The 19,519-nt window shown below is 47.6% G+C and overlaps 2 protein-coding genes across 2 annotated transcripts; both read left to right on the top strand.

Annotated features, from left to right (window-relative positions):
• The first annotated feature begins 895 nt into the window (after positions 1–895).
• L3HYPDH (trans-L-3-hydroxyproline dehydratase) lies at positions 896–11,707 on the top strand. Its single transcript, XM_033171583.1, has 5 exons — positions 896–1,442; positions 5,261–5,430; positions 7,091–7,213; positions 9,402–9,539; positions 10,180–11,707. Exons 1-5 carry the CDS (start codon positions 908–910, stop codon positions 10,303–10,305), a joined length of 1,092 nt encoding a protein of 363 aa, XP_033027474.1. The 5' UTR covers positions 896–907; the 3' UTR covers positions 10,306–11,707.
• Positions 11,708–13,174: 1,467 nt separating this feature from the next.
• Positions 13,175–15,064, top strand: GPR135 (G protein-coupled receptor 135). The gene has a single exon (XM_033172693.1). The coding sequence runs from the start codon at positions 13,175–13,177 to the stop codon at positions 15,062–15,064; it is 1,890 nt and encodes a 629-aa protein (XP_033028584.1).
• The last annotated feature ends 4,455 nt before the right edge of the window (positions 15,065–19,519 follow it).

Below are 19,519 nucleotides of genomic sequence, written 5' to 3'. Positions count from 1 at the left end.
CTTCGTTGATTGGTTTGTCGGCTTCACATAACCACGCCCCCGATAGGCGTGGCGGTCGCTTTCGGGACCTCCTCTCGGTGGCGAGGCTTGGACTAAGTTCCTCTCTTCATTGGGCACTGAAACTGAACGGGGAGGGGGCGTGGTCTATTATGTTCTGCTTTTTTTCACAGTAGAGCTAGAAAAATGAAGAGGGGCTCACAACGTGAGCTTCAAGGAAGTTGCCACTCTATAAACACACTGTAGCCGCCGCTCTTTCCCACAGCATTTCTATGAGGAGAACGCCCGCCTACTTTACATGGATGCCTTAAGATGTGATTTCTCAGTAACCGGTCAGGTCCTAGATCCTTGTTAAATTATTCATTTATAAGCAGTTTAAGGAGTCCAGATGTGGTAATATTTTTTAAAAAGATATAAACTTTTTCATATAAATAAATAGACGCCACTGCGTCAGAAGAAAAATGGGCGAAGCATATGGAAGCGTACCCGGAAGTGACAACAAAAAAATTCAATGAGAGGGGTATGTGTGTGACTCTACAATATACCTCTCTCTATGTTTACGCCGCCTGCCGGTTTGAGACCCATGCCCCTTGAGGGAGAGGCTTTTTTTCTCTGACCAATCCTGGACAGGCGAACCTGAGCAGCCCGTCCCAGTAGGCTTTAAACGGGCACACCCTTCAGCCAATGCCCGTTCGGTGTGCGTCAGTGGGCGGTGACGGTCGTCTTCTCTCACCAATCCCGGGCGTGCAACTCCGACAGGCCTAGCCATAGGCCCATAAACGGACATGCTCTCCCCGCCCTCTCTCTCTCAGCCAATGTCTGCTCAGAGGGCGGGGTCTCGGCGGGTGGCGTCGGTTACAAACCAGCTGCCTCACTGGTCGCGAGCGTGAGGTAAAAACCGTTAACGGCCATGGCGTCGCCTGAGGCCCAAGCCGGGCCTTCTCGGCCTCTCCCTCCCTGCGCGCCCGGCTCCCACGTTTTCCTCACTGTGGAGATGCACGCGGGCGGGGAGCCGCTGCGGGTGGTTCCTCCGGGCGGCCTGGGCCCCTTGGAGCCCCCCAGGGACCTTCCCCTGCTGGCCCGTCGCCGCCTCCTCCTGGAGCTCCCGGAGCTGGACGCGGCCCGGCGGCTGCTGATGCACGAGCCCCGCGGGCACCGCGACATGTACGGCGCGGCGCTGGTGCCCAGCGAGCTGCCGGGCGCCGCCTTCGGGGCTCTCTTCGTGCACAACGAGGGCGGCAGCGCCATGTGCGGCCACGCCGTCCTGTGCCTCGCCCGCTTCGCCCTCGACTACGGGCTCTGCCCGAAGCCTCCGGGACCCGGCGAGGCCGCCGTCGTCATCCACTGCCCCTGCGGGCCCGTCACCGCCTTCGCCAGCTGGGACGGCCAGCGCAGCGGCAGCCGAGTCCGCTTCCACAGTGTCGCCGCCTTCGCCGCCGCCACCGGTAGGGGGCAGCGTTGCCGCCTGGACTGTGTCTCGTCTTTCGATGATATACGCTGCGTTTCAGGGCAACTGTCTCTGCCAAGTTAGGGATCCTCTCCAAAGGCATAGAAGCATAGAATCATAGTGTTGTAAGCCAAAAATGGCTTATCTTCTGAGTTACACCAATAAAACTCAGAGACAAGAGGAGTTAGGAGTCCATTGTTGTTTATTGCAAAGCAATAGGTTACAGTCGAATCTTTTCGCAAAACTGCAACCCCACCCAAGGGTCTGGGCAGGGGTATTTATAACATTTCAAACAAAGGATTTCAATTTAAACAATCCTGTACATCATTACCTTATTCTAGTTTAATACGCATGCGCAATAAGCATTGCTAACTAAACCTTGATTCTCACAGTGATCTGTTACATTGTGTTAGTATGCATGTTGGGAACCTGTGTTATGTGTAGCCCTTTGTACCATATATCAACTTATGTTCTAGCTTGTGAGCTACATCTTTGTGATTGATGTATTTGCTGTCTTTTTATCCCAGTGGGGACGCCTCTTTGCCAAATCATCAGTTTCTTAAAGCAACAGGTTACCATAACCTTGGCAGGGGGTTGGACTGGATGGCCCTTGTGGTCTCTTCCAACTCTATGATTCTATGATTCTATAACTCTTCTATTAGAAGCACATTCAAGGATTTATAGGGGTTCACATTATCACATTCATTATGGCCCTTCATCAGGCAAATTGTTAATGGTCTAGGGTGGTTATAGTAAAACTTCACAAAAGAGGGTGGGTCACACCGTAAAGGCTAACAAGAGTTGTGACATGAACCTTTGTGGACAATAGTCAGATGCATGAAGTGGAATCCTTAGTTTACAAATTATATGTGAACATACATTAGGATATGGAGGAAGCAGTTGTAAACAGTGGGGCAAACAGACATAACATGCATTGCTTGCAAGATAGCTGTCTTTTCCCACTGGTACCTGCTGAGCATTACTGCCACAAAGTAATTATAGCTCTGTCTATAATAATACTGCTGCTTACTTGTGCAGTGTGCTTTCATAAGTTACTGCTAAAGGCATGTTCCTGATATCCTTTCTTTCCTCACTTATGCACATTCACGCACACACCTCTGTAGGTACCAGAGCATGTCCCTGTAGCTTCTGTACACTTTCGATCTCCCTCCTATGTCACTTTTGTCTACTCTTGTTGCCATACAGAAGTTGTGTAGTGTAATCCTGGGTTCATTTATTCAGAAGTAAATGATCCTTGGGGGTCCCTTCCAACTCTATGTTTCTATGAAGTAAGCACCACTGAGTTACAAAGCTTACTACTTCATTATTGTGCTTCGTTTTGCTGTCCGCGTTTGTAGGTCGATCAAATGTCTTTTAGCCATTTGTTCTGTAATATTTATTGGCTACTAGCTACATCTGCATTGGCAGCATTTTCACATAACCAAACCAAACTATGGTTTAGTGCAAACACATTGGCTCCCAGTTAAGAGCTCACTTTCCCCCTCCTCAGTCGTTGGGATCTTGGTTAAACTCTCTGCTTAAGCTTTGTTCTTGGCTACAGATCATGGTTAAGAAGAGAGAGCTTATCCACAATCCTAGGTTTGGACAACATGCTAAGCCAAACCTTGATTTGCACTGCACTGAGCTACAGGACCTGAGGAGAAGCAAAGTGGATGTGAGATCTTTTCTGGGAAGCCACCATTGTCATGTAGTCCCAGAAAGCCATTGTGTGGCTTTCCTTGACTTGCAAGGCAGATCATTTTCTCATTCCACTTCTACAGCTACAGGTACATCATGCTCTACTTTCTACCTGAGGTGGGCTCCCTCTCTGTTTCCATACATAATTGTCTTGCTGTGGTTTCATGTATATTTTGTTCACTAGTGTTATTTGTTTTATTTATTTATTAAAATTATACCCCACCTCTGTGCCAAAGGAGCCCTGGGTGGCATGAAGCACTTAACTCCTTTTTATCACACTGAGTGGAGATGGAGATGCAGTATCATTTTCTTCTTGCAGGAAGCAGAAAGTTAATTGCACAGTTCATAAAATGACAATTAGCTTTAATTTAATGGGGTCCTCTTTTTTTAAAAAAAAATAATCAAACCACATTTTCTCCTAAATTCTGACTGCACAATCCCATAACTGGTAGGAGAAATTTAGAATGAACTTCATATTTAGTTCCCAGGTGTGGGAAGAATCTAAATGAAATCATGAATTCTTTCATGGTCTGAATAGTTCCGCAGTAGCAAATGACTTGCCTACACTTAAGACTTCAAATAAAAGTTTGGTTTCCTCAAGAAATCTTGAAAGCTATAGTTCTGTGAAGGCGGGTGTGGGCAGGAACCTCTAATATAATTCTTGGTATCCTCTCTAAAGTTAACATTCCCAGGATCCTTTTCAGGAAACCATGATAGTTTAATTTTAACTGATAACAAGGCTTATAAATGTGTAGATTTGCACAAAAAGTAGGTTTCAGGTCAGGTGTGGAGGAATACGCTTTTTATTATTCTGACCCTGCATGCTAGATAATCGACAAATATGACTAACCTTCTTTTCTGCTATTCCCCAGGCTCTAACTTTGCATCTTGGAAAGAACACCTATCTGCACGACACTTCCTTCCATGAATTTTCTAGTGAGCTGTACGTTTTGTTGTCTGAGGCACCAAGTTTGCAGTTTATTTTTTAAAATAAATAACATTTCCCCCCCCCATATGCCCAGTGCATGCTCAATGAAATCATGTTCTGTAGTCATGCAGTGTTGATCATTGGTTGGAAAAGAAAAGGGAGAGGAATTAAATGGACTTTGCTAAAGAAGAGAGTAGCTGGCTGGAACCTTGAACAGGAGCTTTCCTGTTAGGAGGCAACGATATATTGGGCCAGATTCAACTAAATAGTCGTGCTACTGGGAACCAGCACAAGTCATCTTAGCACAATGGGGCTTCCCCCCGCTCTTCTGCATACCCTCTGTGTCCCCATCTTGCGGGTAGGGAGAACCCCAGAACAACATGGGGGGGAGGGGGGAGATCATTCCATATAGCAAGCAATAATGCTTGCACTGACAGAACAATTGTAATAGCATGGTGTTGTTCCACTTGTTTTAAATAATAGTCTTTAAGTTACTGGGGGACCCTAATTGTTTGTGTCTGTTGTGCTGCCTGAAAAAGAAGTCTATGTTAATTTGCAGGATGGTAAAAATGTTCTGATGACTGGTGCTCGATTAATTACTCTTAAGGAGCAGACCTAACTATAAGAAGCCAGCATTTAAACCAGTTTAAACTAAGCTGGCATAAATCACCCCTATTCCAAGCTGTTCAGTAACAAGGCTACTAACTGCCTGAATTGGCCTAAGCTTGGTAGAGGAAAGACAAACCTTTATAGAGATTGACTTATTCCACCATTTTTCCTGCGTAAATTCTGCTGGTTGCCAGATTAGGATACAGTCCCCCTGATATGTCCCCCTGTCTGGTCACTCTCCCAGAACACCCATTCTTCAGGGTTTCCTGCTGCCATAGGTCTCAGCCAGCTGTGCTGTCCTGAGGGAGTTATGCTGGCATCTCTCAGGCTGAGCTGGAATGTGTTTATGCCAGCATAGGCTAGTTGAACCAGATACCTTGCTCATCCCAGCAAATCTGGGGTTTGCATTGCTCCCTTAGTCTTTAGTTACCAGACTGCTTTTCAGCATTCTTGACTGATATTACTGTCACCATAATAGGTAGACAGGCACTATTGTTTGGGGTGAGCGGATGTCAGAACAGATTACAGAGGGAAAACGTGAATGATTTGCTGTAATGCCTTGTGCTTTTCTTGATTATTAGATTTAACAGTTGATGTCCCTGGCTATGGAAAAGTAGTTGTGGATGTTGGATATGGCGGCACTTTCTATGCATTTGTCAGTGCTGATCGATTGGGACTTGATCTTTCTTCTTCAAGGATAAGGGATCTAGTAGATGCAGCATCTGCAGTAACTGAAGCAGTAAAGGCTCAGGTATATTCCGATTTTTCTGTATTGTACAATATAGCTAAATTATTTATATATTTGTAAATCTATGAGTTAAATGTCTTTAAATTACTAATCTACTTGTTCATATATTGCCTATATTACTTATTTGTAACGTAAAACAAAAGAAACCCAGTGTTGTTATGCCTCTCTGCAAGTTCACTTGGAAGCAAGTCTTCCTTGCCATAGATTACCAAGTTCCTGTTTACAAGCCTTACTGGCAGACTGCATAATATTGTGGATGAGGCTTCTCTCTTCCAAATGAAGCTGATGCAAATCATGCATTGATTGTTAAAAAATATCAAAGTCCTTTTTTGTGGGCAGCTAATCTTTTTCCATAATCCTGTCAATATAAGGTATATGTACATTATTTTGTTAGACAGAAATCACTTTGACTAGCTTTGTCTTAGAAACAGATTTATGCAGTCTTGTCCACTCTTGAGTGTCTAAAAGTGGTTTGCTGTTTGTAACGGATCAGCCCTTAGTCTGGGTATGGTCAGGAGCCCAGCGTATTATGAGTTAACACCCACTCTAGGTGACTGGCGGCTCACTCGCAGGAGGCGGGGCTTTTCGCCCTTTTAAAAGGGGGGAATGGCAGTTGGGCAGGGTTAGAGGGTTAGAGGGTGTGAGGGTTGGAGAGAGCTCGTGAGAGGTTAGGCTTTGGGAAGGGAAGGAAAGGTCGTTACCCTTGCTATGTTGTAACAAAGCTGACTTACATGAAAAGAAGATTTGTAACAGTATTAACCCCGGACATCCATGTTGTTTAAGTTACCTCAATAAAGTTAATTGTGTTTCAATGTTCGTTGACTCTGGCAGCGCATCAGTGCCTTAAGAGGTGTGACAAAGGGGAGAGAACAAAGTTTTCCTGTGGAAGAGGAAACAGTTTGCTTATTCTCCTGTCATACAGAGGGCTGGGCAGTGAAGCCAAAGGTGCCACGCAGTTGCCAAAAGGGAAGGCAAACTGCAGTAGTTGGGAACCCGGGGAGGGAGATCCCATAGGTGGCAAGAGGTTTTCGAACGTGGAGCACTGAGGTACCCCAGAGACACCTCCCATATGAACACTTTAGGATTCATTTTAGTCGTCAGTGAAACCTAGGGAGAGACACAGTTTGGGGAAGCATCTAAAGCGAGGGATCGGGAATAAGGGTCCCTCACACTGTTCATATAGTGAGATGCTTTGAAGCAGTTGGGAATGGGAACTGGGGTGTTCCATGCTAGGGGGGAGGCAGGGGGGGGGGTCCAAGAAAAGTCTCCAGTGGAAACTGAACTGTGATATCCTCAATGATAATTCCATGGAGGCTGCTGTTTTCTCATTGGGAGGTTACTGAAAATAAGTGCAGCAGCCTCCTAACATCTGTACAAACTTGGCCTCAAGGCATATTGTAAGGACCTGGACCAGGGGGAGCCAACATGGCACCCTTTAGATGTTTTGGACGGAATTATGATCATCGCTGACCATTGGCTTTGCTAGGTAGGAGATGGTCTTTATGCACATGGTTCCAGTACTACAAAGAGACTGTCAATTCCTTCTCCTGAGCTGCACATCCTCTTAATAATACTAGATGTGCACATAGTCTGTGAGGTCCTTATTATATTATTGCTATTTTGTTGCATTTATCTGATGGCATTTTCTGTTTTCTTCTTCTAGTTCAAAGTTCACCATCCTGAGGTTGAAGACACGGCTTTCATTTATGGGACTATCCTGACAGATGGGAAAGATGCATTTAGTGATGAACCAACAAGCAACATATGTGTGTTTGCAGATGCACAGGTAGAGAATAATGTGCAAGAGAAGTTCCACGTTGCCCCCTTTTATCACAAGGGTTCCCGATTTATATTTGTAGTAGAGAAAAGGAAAAGGCAGCATATCTGTAGGATGTTCAATTCTGCAGTCCTTGCTCTATACAGCTCTTAAATTCTGAGAGACTCTAGGAGCTGTATAGAGCTAGGAACGTAGAACTGAGTAACAAAGTCCAAGATCTGATTGACAAATTAAGTGACTCAAGAAAGAAAATGTTTCCCGGAATGACAAATTGACCCAGATGATGCTTGATGGGGAATGTATCTACCATTTTGGCCAGAAAAAAGAAAGACTAGACTTCTGTTGTGGAGCTAGCCAACTTCCAACTAAAGTTGGAAGCATAAAAGAGGAGAGACCCAGGGAGTCATTGGTAACATTGGAGAGCCTCTTGTGTGGAAAAGAGCTGTAGAAGCATCCAGGTGCACTGCGAAGCAAGAAGCTGCCCAGCTCAGGCTCCAGCCATTACTCCCAGCATGTGTGGGGCCCAGAATCATTCTGTAGAATGGAAATGAAGATGCCAGGCAGCTGGAGTCTGAGCCAGGCTGCACTTCATAGTGATCCCAGCTATCCTGTAATAAATTCTTCTCAATGTTGAAAAAAACATGAAGAAAGGTATTTTGGTGGCCCCTAGGCTGTGGGACCCTGGATTTGTACCCCGCTGTCCAGCCCAAGTGGCACCACTGCATTTTCTAGATCAGTGTTTCCCAACTGGGAGCCATATTCCAAGGGGGCCCCAGGTGAAAAATGTGTAAATGGGGGGGGGCACAGCACGAGGCTAGGAGGCGACAGAGGGATGTGAGAAGTGGAGAAGAAAAAACCTTTTTTGAAAAATAAATAAAACCTGATTGGCTGTTATCTGCTTGGCCAATCACAAGTGGGTAAGGGGACAGCCTACGAGAGTCAAGCGCTCCTTTTTGCCATGTGCATTTTCTTGGAGCAGTCCTGGATTATTTCTGGTGGGAGAGGCTCTGAGGCTCCTGTTTTGAGCAGTGGAGCCCGCAATCCAAAATCCCTAGGTCAGGTAAGTGCTGTGGTGGATGTCAATAGTAGGGCTGGGTGAGCTGGAGCTGCTTATTGCTGCTGCCAGTGCTGGACCCGGTGGCAGCCTGGACCTGATTACCAGGTGCAGGGTGCCTCTGAGCAGGGTCGTCTGGTGCTGCTGACTTGCATCTAGTAAATAACTCTACTAAGAAGAAAGCCACACTGAGTTCAGTGGGCCTTACTCCCAGGTAAGGGGGGGCTATAGTGTTTTATCTAGGCGGCCAGGTGACAAAATCTTTTTGCACCAGGTCAGTGAAGATCACTTGCTTTTTTAAAATTCTCCCATATATACAGAACTCCCTCTGTGCCTTTTGGACTGTATCTGTAGATTTCCCCCTCAGTGTCAAATAATGGGTCAAATAAGTGTTGTTTACTTTTTATAGTACATGGAAGATGGATCTCCCTCAGGAGGTTCTGCACTCTTCCCTGGAGGTTTCTAAGCAGAGGTTGGATGGCCACCTGTCATGGATGCTTTAGCTGAGTTTCCTACATTGCAGGGGGTTGCGCTAGAAAGATGACCCTTGGGTTCCCTTTCAGCTCCATGATTCTATGTTTTTCTGCTTCAACAATATTTCATTATGTTCCTATCATTCTATGTAATTGTATTTTGTATAAATTATAAAAAATCTAAATAAAACATGTTCTGTTTACAAACAAAATATTTAAATAGCTACCTTTCTACCAATAGGACGGCAAGGGGGCATGGGCATAGCCAAGATTTTATTAGGGGGGCAGGCTTTTGTTAGGGGGAGCAGAACCTCAGATTTGTATTGATTTTTAATTATTGGGGGAGGGCAACTGCCCCCCCTTGGCTACGCCCATGGGGAGCTACAGGAAAGAAACAAGGTCAGAAGGGGGCCACAGTCAGAAAAGGGTTGGGAAAATCTGTTCTAGATAGCTTTTAAGTTTTTGGTGCACATGCCCACTTTCTCTCTAATACTGAATAGCATAATTTAGGGATATAATTCAGGCACATGCGCCTTTTTTATATTTTTATTATAGATTTTACAAATACAACAGAAGGAAAAAAAATCCACCACAAAGTAAAAGTCATTCATTACATTTGTTGCATTTCTGAATGATGCAGGTAAAACACGTCTGCTTCTCTCCAAACTAGGTTGACCGAAGTCCTACTGGGTCAGGTGTGACAGCTCGCATTGCTCTACAATACCATAAAGGACTCATTCAGCTGAACCAGACTAGGACCTTCAGAAGCAGTACAACTGGTTCCCTGTTCACTGGAAAAGCAATAAAGGTAAGCTCCAAACATTTATCTTTGGTAATTTAGAAAAATAAAAAGTATCTGATGGACTGGTGGCTTTGCTGTGCCCTCGGTCTTGTTTTGTCGGGTAGCTTGAATTCTTCCAACATTCACAAGTGAGTAGGGTTACTTCAATTGTGGATCAAATGCTCTCAGCAAGCCAAGAAAATCTGATCTTGTTATGAGATCATGATGCCATTATATTAATTAGGACCAAATGATTAATGGTTTTCATTACTTTTAGTAAATTGTCTCACTTTTGCTTAAAACATAATGTAAACAATTTAAGCCTTAAATACTGGCTTTATATTCTGTTCTGTTCTTTCATTCTCACTTTAGTTTAGATTACAGGTAGGTAGCCGTGTTGGTCTGCCGTAGTCGAAACACACACACACACAAAATCCTTCCAGTAGCACCTTAGAGACCAACTAAGTTTGTTCTTGCATGTACATGAAAGCTCATACCAAGAACAAACTTAGTTGGTCTCTAAGGTGCTACTGGAAGGATTTTTTATTTTATTTAGTTTAGATGTATACATCATCACATGTATTCAGATGCTGCCTACAAAAGCTTGTGCTGTAAGTAAACCAGTGTATTTTTCCTAGTTAATCTTAAGCATTTTCTTTTGACCCAGGAAACCAAATGTGGTGACCACAATGCTGTTATTGTAGAAGTCTCTGGAGAATCCTTTTATACTGGAATATCAACCTTCACTTTTGAGGAGGAGGACCCACTGAAATACGGTTTCTTTCTCAAGTGACTGTGCTACTATACTGCTTTCAATAACCCTGTTTACTTTTGATATGTGTATTTTGCTTTCTTTCAATTGCTGACATTACCCTCTATCTTACTGGTGATTAAGACTCTCATTCATTTTCACCAAAGTGGTTCTGAAGCTCCTTGTCCTTACATAAAATGTAATAGGAGCTAGTGTGGCACTATGACTTAAGGCTGAACTGTGAAGTTAGCAGGTTCATTTGATTGCCGTAGGGTAGGCCCTACTAAGTCTACGCCCTCCCCACCTTTAGTATGGAGATGATAATACTGACATGCTTTACAAAGTTGTTAAGATTACCAAGATACATATATAAATGCTTGTTCCTGTTACTAGCAATAGGCTGGTGAAGATTGATAAGCAGGTAAGGGATGGAGGTTTCTTCCCCTTTCTCCAACCCCACAGGCTCACTTATCTGGTCTGGTCTGATAAATGAATAAAATGAAAGCTTCTCATTTATGTGGGAGATTCTCTGGGGGGGGGGGGTGTTGAACATGTATTTGCCATTAGCCTCTAACCCTTGAGATCAGAGCTTGGGCATACCTGTATATCCCCACAAGTTTATCTGGGTAGTGTTGCACCTTCTTGACCAAATATTCTGATTATCTTCAAAACACCTACATGTCCCCCTCCTGTCTGCCTGGTATTTTCAATTTCAACTTGCGTAACTTTGTAAAAACATGTCAAACTAGTTAAAAACAGCAACTTAGAAGACCTCTGAAGGCTTCAAAACTGTTCCGAAGCTAGCCTGTTTTGGCTACCACTGCTTTGGAGCCAAGCTGCTTCAGATTCCAAGACAGTTTGATTTTTTCCAAGGTGAGGGTCCTACCTCTGACTTGTGTTCTGCCTGAGGTGAATGCAGTACCCTAATGAACAAGACTGCGAAATAACCCCTGCAGAGGGCCATTTTTATATTCCAAGTGCTACAGAATTTGTATGTTACATTTCTTAGACCTTTTTGATGGCTGTTATGTCTCTTCATGCTGCTTTCATTGCCTGACTTCTTTAACCTTTACTGTAATGCTGCAGTGCAGGTACAAATGTGTGCATGCAATACTTTTAACATTTTCCTTCTTTGTGTTAAGTTCCTGGGATATCAACAGGCACCTGATTAAAGAACATGTTAAAAGTAATTTCCTGTAACAGACACTAGCAATAAGTCAAGCTCTGGAATCCTGATTCTCAAAAGAGGATGAAGGTATGACTGCCGCACCACAAGCTTCATTTAAAGTATGCTTTAGTTTAACATTTACATTTATCAGTATTTTAGTTAATATTTTATATTGTCTTATGTAAAACCACTTAGGGCTTTTTGTTTTTAAGTGGAATACTAAGCATGCTGCAGCCCCACCTTGTCAAATAAAATTAAAGAATTATTATGTCATGATACTATGCTTTCTATCTGTAAAAATTTTTTAAACATTCCCTCCTTAAGAGTTGTCAAGGGCAACTGATTTAGGTTGTGACCTTCGTTGGAGACAAAAATAGTTTGGTTTGAAAATAGTATGATGCAGCCATTCTTACCTAGGGTGTCCTGCTGTTCGTCTGGTTAGATTTTTGCAGGTTTCTCTGAATACCCCAAAAACCTGTTTAAGGAACAGCTGAGACATACACCTCTATCATTGCACTGTTTGGTACCTCATATCAGGATAGCATCTTCCCAAGTGTGGGTTGCATGAATTATTCAGAACACTTTGAAGTCTTTGGCTTGAGAAAATCCTTTGTACCCAAAGTATTGGAATAGTTTCATTGACCTCAGAGCCCTGTTTAATTAATAGCAAACCTGCTCGGCCACATGTCCTTATGATGACCATCATTGCATTTCTGAGCCGTGTGCCATGGCAAGTAAAAGTAAAAGGCACTGTTTGGCTTAGAAGAGGAGTGGGGAACCTGCTGCTGTTGCTGAACTGCAGCTCCCATCATTCTAGCTGTTGTCTGCGTGGAAAAATGGGGGGCCCTGGCAAACCGCACGGAGACTGGCAGTTCCAGTTTGTGCAAAGGTAAGAAAAAAAGCTGCACTGCTTTAACTTGCCTCTTCACAAAATGCTGCATTTGGTCACCCAGGGCTGAGTGGAGACTGTGCTGCAGTGGTGGTAAACCCCAGGCCTGGAGGCCAAAATGTGTCCCTTCACTCGTCTGTATCTGGCCATTGGGACTGTTGGCAGCCTCCATCCTCTCCCCAGACTGCACCCCTTGTGGGCCCTGCTCTGCACTCTCAAGTGCTTTTTGGGTTGCTGTAGACTGTGAACTGTGATGATGCCTCTTGCTTTCCTGGACAAAGAAATGAGTGTGCGTGCATGAAGACCTCAGTGTATGTGGCTGGACTTGGCTTAGCCTACTGAACAAAAGCTATTTGTTAGAGTCTGAACAAAAGTTTGGAATCACATCGATCCCTTAGTCTGCCCCTACCCCTCACTGACATGGTTATTGAAGGGAATGAAAAAGCTGCTTCTGCTGACTAGGATGAACCAATGGCCTTGCTCCATCTAGTTCTTGCATGTCACCTGTCTCCCAAGGTCTGGAAGAAGGAATGTTTTTTTCTAGCAGAGAGGGAACCAGATGGCAAGGCTTCCCTCCTTTTCCGTGTGTTTGTATTCTTGAGCCTCTAACAGGTGGCAACTCGAAACAGCGCAGGAGCCCTTTAAAATCTCTGCCCTGCCTGCTGCCCGATCTTGCCCGTCTCTTTTCTCGCCCATCCGCAAGGATCTGCACACTTGACCCCTGCGCGTTTGTCTGGCACAGCAAACGCCCCCCCCCCCCCATGCGCAGAAATCCAAAAAGATGCTGCAACGGGTGAGAAGCTGTACTGCCGCGAAGCAGCTCTTGAAGGAGGCAGTCGTTCAGAAAGAAATGCATGGATCCGTACGCACGGCGGCTTGTCCTTTTTCGGCAGACGGGCGTTTGGGGCGGGCGGGGGAGAAAAAAGTGTGTGGGGGGGGAGAATTGGGGTCGTCGCGGCTGCCTGCTTCTCGAGCGTGTGCGCCATCGTGGTTTCCCGGGGCAACCGACTGCGGAGACGTCAGCGACTCCCCGAGCCCCCGAAGGTTTCTCTGCCACGCGGAAGAGAGGGAGAGATGTGCCGGGCGCGCAGCGAGCGCCGAGGCAATCCCGCGCCTCTGCGGCAAGCGGAGGCTGCGCCACCCAAGGAGCCGCCGCCGCCGCCGCGTCCCCGCCAGGCGCACCCTTCCCCTTGGACGAGGAGGCCGGGCAACGATCCCAAACGCCGGCGCCTCCAGCTGCGTTTCGCGCCGGTGGCCAGACCAGACGCGCTGGTGAGGAGCAGAGGGCAGAGTCCCCAGATGGAGCTTTGCGCCCGGGGCACTCCAAGTCCGACTTAAGTCACCCCCGGGACCTCGGGCCGCCGGCCGAAGCGCGCCTCTCCCGCTCCACGGAGCCGCCGGCCTCCCTCTCGGGGCCGGGGAGGCACCTGGTCATGGAGGGATCCGCGCTGCTGCTCCTGATAAACGGCTCGGTGCTGGGGCGCAATGAGAGCGGCGGCGGCCAGGTGTCTGTGCCGGGGGCCCCGTCAGAGGCGGAGGCGGCGTGGGGCTGGTCCGGGGCGTCGCTCGCGTCGCAGGCGCTGCTGCTGCTGCTAATCTTCGCGCTGTCGGCGCTGGGCAACGGCGCCGTGGTGGTGGTGATCGCGCGGCACCGGCCTCTGCGCACGGTCACCAACGCCTTCGTGCTGTCGCTGTCGCTGTCGGAGCTGCTGGGCGCCGCGCTGTGCCTGCCGCCCGCCTTGGTCAGTCTGCTCAGCGGGCGCCCCCACGGGGCTTGGCTCTTCGGGCCGCGCCTGTGCCTGGCCAGCGCCGCCGCGCACGCCGGCCTGGGCATCGCTGCCACGCTCACCATGGCGCTGCTCTCCTTCGACCGCTACTGCGCCATCGTCCGCCAGCCGAGGCGCAAAATGGGCCGTCGGAGGGCCGCGCAGCTCCTGGCCGCCGTCTGGCTGGCTGCGCTAGGCTTCTCGGGGCCCTGGTACCTGCTGGGCCGGAGGGAGGACGAGGAAGAAGAGGAGGAAGCGGGGCCTGAGGCATACCACTGCATGTATGCCCTGCCCTGGGGCTCCTCGCGCCTGGGGCCCCCCTACGGCGCCGCACTGATCGTCCTGTGCTACCTGCTGCCCTTCGCCCTCATGTGCTTCTGCCACTACAACATCTGCCGCGCAGTACGGCGCTCGGAGAGCAGGGTGCGCCCCCTCACCACCTACGGGCACCTGCTGCGCTACTACGGCGAGATGCGGACCGCCACCACGGTGCTTATCATGATCGTCTCCATCATCTGTTGCTGGGGGCCCTACTGCGTCCTGGGCCTGGCCGCCGCCACGGGGCACGTCTCCTTTTCACCCGCTGTGGACACTGTGGCCTGCTGGATGGCCTGGGCCAACGGAGCCATCAACCCCCTCATCTACGCCGCCCGGAACCCCAACATCGCCATGCTGCTCGGGCGCAACCGGGAAGGGGGGTACAGAACGAGGGGCCATGTGGCTGCGGTGGCGCTGGCTGCCACCCAAGGCCGCCGCCTGGAGGGCAAGAGCCGGGCTGAGCGGTACGCCAGCCATGGCAGCGGAGGCACCGTGGGGAGCACCCTCAGCTCCTCCAGCCCGGCCAGCGGAGGGGAATTGGGGGTGTGGGCGTGCAGGAACCCAGCGCTGCTCTTCTGTCGGGATGGGTGGCCGGACACTGCTTCCGAAGGCGGCTTGCAGCAGCAAGGAAAAACGGGCGCTGCCGATACCAGCCTGTGAAACAATATCGGGGGTGGACCAGAGGTAGCCTAATGGTGGCGAGGCCGGGAAAGCCAAGCGCTCAGAAGCCTCATCATCACAACCGGAACATTGTTACTGAGACTGGAAGGATGTGCTGTGAATCAAAGGGGCCACTGTGAATCCTGTGTCTTTTTCTGAAACCCACAATCAGTCTCTGGGCTCATCCACTCTTTCTCTTGCCCTGTGCCTAGAAAACATGGGTCCGAGCAGATTTCTAGGCATGGGCCTGGGTAAACATCAATCTGGAGAAAGCCTAAATTGCCATTTGCTCCGACTTCGCTCTAAAGAGCTCCCCCCCCCCCAAGCAGGTGGGAGAAGCAGCAGGATGGGAGAGAGTCTGTAGAAGCTCAACTATTCCCTTGGCAGATCTGCAAAATCGCTGCAGCTGTTGCAAGAAAAGTGATGTGGGTGCTGCTTCTTTCTGTGTCCTTGGGATATGGGAATTAAAAGGTGTGTAAGAAACTGGCTGAGCCTCAGCAGGAGCCCAGCAATGAGCTGAAGGGAGAAAAAGCGAGCAGAGGTTGCTTGAGGGCAGAGGTGAGGTACCAAGGGCCACATGCTACTCTCGCGGCCCTCAGCTCAGGAAGCTATGCCCCTCGCTGACCTTGCTGTGACACGTCATCGAGTCCTTCTCCCTGGGGGAGACAGGTCCTTGATGAGTGTTAAGGTGTTTAGGGAAGTTTTTAATGTTTGATGTTTTGTTCCGTTTAATATTCTGTTTGGGAGCTGCCCAGAGTGGCTGGAAAAGGGGTGTGTGTTTGCGTGCAGGGGCAAAACGAGGCTTTATTTCACCCAGGTCAAAGATCCCATTTGGCTCCCCCTCCCCCATGCACATTTATGTACACAAGCACATAGGTTGGGAGCCTCAAGGGCGACCCTCAGGAGGCATCACCTGGGACAAAAAACCTGGCTAGACACCTCCCTCCCCCCCCCAAATGAGAGAGAGCACCAAGCTGTTTGGGTAGCAAGCATGGAAGGTTTGAGCACAGCCTCTCTCAAGTTGGCACATTAAAACATCTTACATTAAAAAGACCAGAAAGCAGAGCATTGCAGAGGGGGTGGTTCCCTCTTGGGCTGCTCAGATGCTCCTTAGGGGTCTGCTGTGCCAGTCACTGCAACCTCCCCCCCCCCATTTTTTTGCAATCACAAGAGGCACTAGGTGTGGAGGCTGGTAGCCATGCTGGTGTCCTTTGCTGCATTAGCAGATGAGGTTGCCACTTGCGACTTGTAGGATTCCCCATTCTCGTCACAACTGACCTGTTTCAGTGCTTATCACCCCCACCGCCCTACAAAAGACATGAACCTTTTGCACCCCCCTTCCATGGGTGATGAGGCTATCTATGGCTGCTAGCTACAATGGCTCTATGTCCCCATGCCACCGTTGGAGGCAATATGACTCTAAAGGCCAGCTGCTGGGAATTGTGCTGTTGCAATCAGGTCTTGCTTGCAAACTTCCTGTGGCCATCTGGCTGGCAGCCGTAAGAATCAAGTGCTGGGCTCTTGGCCTCAAACAGCAGCACTCTCACAATATTCAGCACATTTAGGAGAAAAGCAGAAGCCCCAGCTGTGCCCCCTGAACATTTGGGGGGAAATTTAAAAAGGAGGGGGCGGACCTGTATTGCGGCCAGGTGAGTCTAGGTGTGTGGGGCTATGGTTCAGGTGAAAGCTGGTACTCCAAAGCCCATGATCCATCCTACCAGTGCCGTAGCTCAAAGGACACAGCTGGCAGAGAAGTTATTTCCATGTGTTCCCCAGAGGCCTTAACTGAACTGTTTGCCCTACTCTGTGTTAAATTGTTACAAATGCAAAGACCCTCTATGTATATATCATCTTTTTTAAGTGTGATGTTACCTTATTTCGCGGGAGAAGAAATAAAGCAGGTGCTTGGGGATTCCCCCCACCCCTGCAAAGGAGCACAAAGTACTTCCTTTAGGCAGGGAGTAGGGAACAATTTCCATCCTGGGGGCCACTTTCCTCTCTGGAAAAGATTTTTTGGGGGGCACATATACCAGTGGTCGATGGAATCAGAAACAAAAGTAGGTAAAACATGACCCGGAAAGCTGTCTTTGGACAAACACCGGCTCCCTTGGCCTGAAGCGAGATGCACGCCACAACCCCATAGTCACCTTTGACTGGACTTAACAGTCCAGGGGTCCTTTACCTTTTAACTTTTACTATCAGAATGTTCTTCCTAATATTTAGTTGGAATCTCCTTTGTTATCTGAAGCCTTTGGTTCAGGTCCTACCCTCTGGAGCTGCAGAAACAAGCTTTCTCCATCCTCCATATGACAACTGGCTCTCCTATGTTGACAAGCTGGAACATGTGCAGAGGAGAGCAACCAAGATGATTAAGTGCCTGGAAACTAAGCCTTACAAGGCACGCTTGAAGGAGCTGGGCATGTTTAGCCAGGAAAAGAGGAGATTGAGAGGAGACATGAGAGCCATCTTCAGATATCTTAAGGGCTGTTGCAACGAACCTCCCTGTCACACTCCCTTCCCCTGTTACTAAGTTTATTTATTTTTATTTTTTTATTGCTCAGATGTTCCGGGTCAGACTAATTAGCCCCCTCCCCACACACCTGTCCCTCGGAGGTCCGTCAATGAAGTAAACTCCCTGGTAGATACAAAACGGGAGTATCTTAGTAACTGGAGTGTCTTTGTCCAGCTGCTGCGGCCGTTTATAATCCTTGCTCTGGGCTTCAGGGGTTAAACACCTTACTGCCTACAGCCCCAGGGTCTCTCTCTCTAGATTCCTCACTGTAGCAGTCTGCTAAACCCTTTTGGCAACTCAGTGGCATTACACAATGTTTCAGCCCGCTAGCCCCTCCTGAGTGAAACCCCTAAGACACAAACTAACAACCCGCAGGATAGTTTGGACTCTTCCCTCGGTTCACCTCTTCATGAGCAGTTTATAACCCGCTGGACCCACCCCAAAACTGACGACTGACTTATAGCAACAAAACTAGTCTTTATTTTTCTTTATAGAGCATAACGGTTTTAGAGCATCAAATGTTTAAACGTAGTTTCATAACAGCATAACAGGTTTTCTATTCAGTATAACATACTCAACCTTCGCCCTAGCCTGACCTACCCACCACTATCCTTGGTCTCTAACCCTCTCTCCCTCAGTCACCACTCACTCCCTCATTCTCCCCCCTGACCAACTGCCACTCCCTCCTTTTAAAGGGTGAAAAGTCCTGCCTCCTGCAGGCGGAACCTTAACTCTTCACACGCTGGGGTTTCTGACCATACCCTCCCTAAGGGCAGATCCCTTTTTTTTTAAATAAAAAAATTATTAATTTTTTGCACATTAAACAACAAAGGGCAGATCCGTTACAGCTGTCACATGGAAGATGGAACAAGCTTGTTTTCTCCTGCTCTGGAGGGTAGGACTCAAACCACTGGCTTCAAGTTACAAGACAGGAGATTCCAATTAAACATTCCGAAAAACTTTCTGACAGTAAGAACTGTTTGAGGGTGGAACTGTTTCCCTCGGAAGGTGATGGACTCTCCTTCCTTGGAGGTTTTTAAGCAGAGGTTGGCTGGTCATCTGTCATGGATGCTTTAGCTGAGATTCCTGCATTGGGGGGGTTGGACTAGATGATCCTCGGCGTCCCTTCCAATTCTATGATTTTATGATCACCTCTCAGAGATATCGTCTTCTCCATGCTAAACATAACTAACTCCTAAGGCTTGGTTTCCAGACCCTTGATAATCTTGGTCGCCCTTCTCTGCATGTTGCAGCTTGTCAATTTCTTTCTTAAGCTATGGTGCCCAGAACTGGACACAGCAGTCTGACCAAGGCAGAATATAGTGGTACTATTACTTCCCCTGATCAGGGAACTAGACTTCAGTTGATGAAGCCTAGAATAGCGTTAGCATTTCCTTTTCTTTTTCTCTGCTCCAACACACTATTGACTTGTATCTGTACCACCATTGCTACCATGGGGGCAAGCAGCATTAAAACAGCAAATTTGTATTCATAACACAAATACAAAACGCACCTTAAATTGGAAGATCAGATTTATACATTAACATGGCTGGATCAGTTATCATGGAAAGCCCACGTGAGTTTGAAGCAGGCGCCTACCTAAATGCCCGATGTCTGCCTGATGCTCATTATTAAGGAAGCATTTGGGATGATGATGATACCAATGCTCATCTGACTGAGTTGCCCCAGCCACTCTGGGCGACTTCCAACCTAATATAAAAACACAACATTAAGCAAGAAAAACTTCCTAATACAGGGCTGCCTTAAGATACAGGTGAAACTCGAAAAATTAGAATATTGTGGAAAAGTCCATTTATGTAAGCAATTGTTTTCATTAGCTACTGGAGTTTAATATATGAGATAGACTCATGACATGCAAAGCGAGATATGTCAAGCCTTTGCTTGTTATACAGTAATTGTGATGATTATGGCGTACAGCTGAT

The sequence above is a fragment of the Lacerta agilis genome, chromosome 1 (assembly GCF_009819535.1).
Source record: "Lacerta agilis isolate rLacAgi1 chromosome 1, rLacAgi1.pri, whole genome shotgun sequence".
NCBI classification, from domain to species: Eukaryota; Metazoa; Chordata; class Lepidosauria; order Squamata; family Lacertidae; genus Lacerta; species Lacerta agilis.
This window is presented reverse-complemented; position numbering and strand designations above follow the sequence as displayed.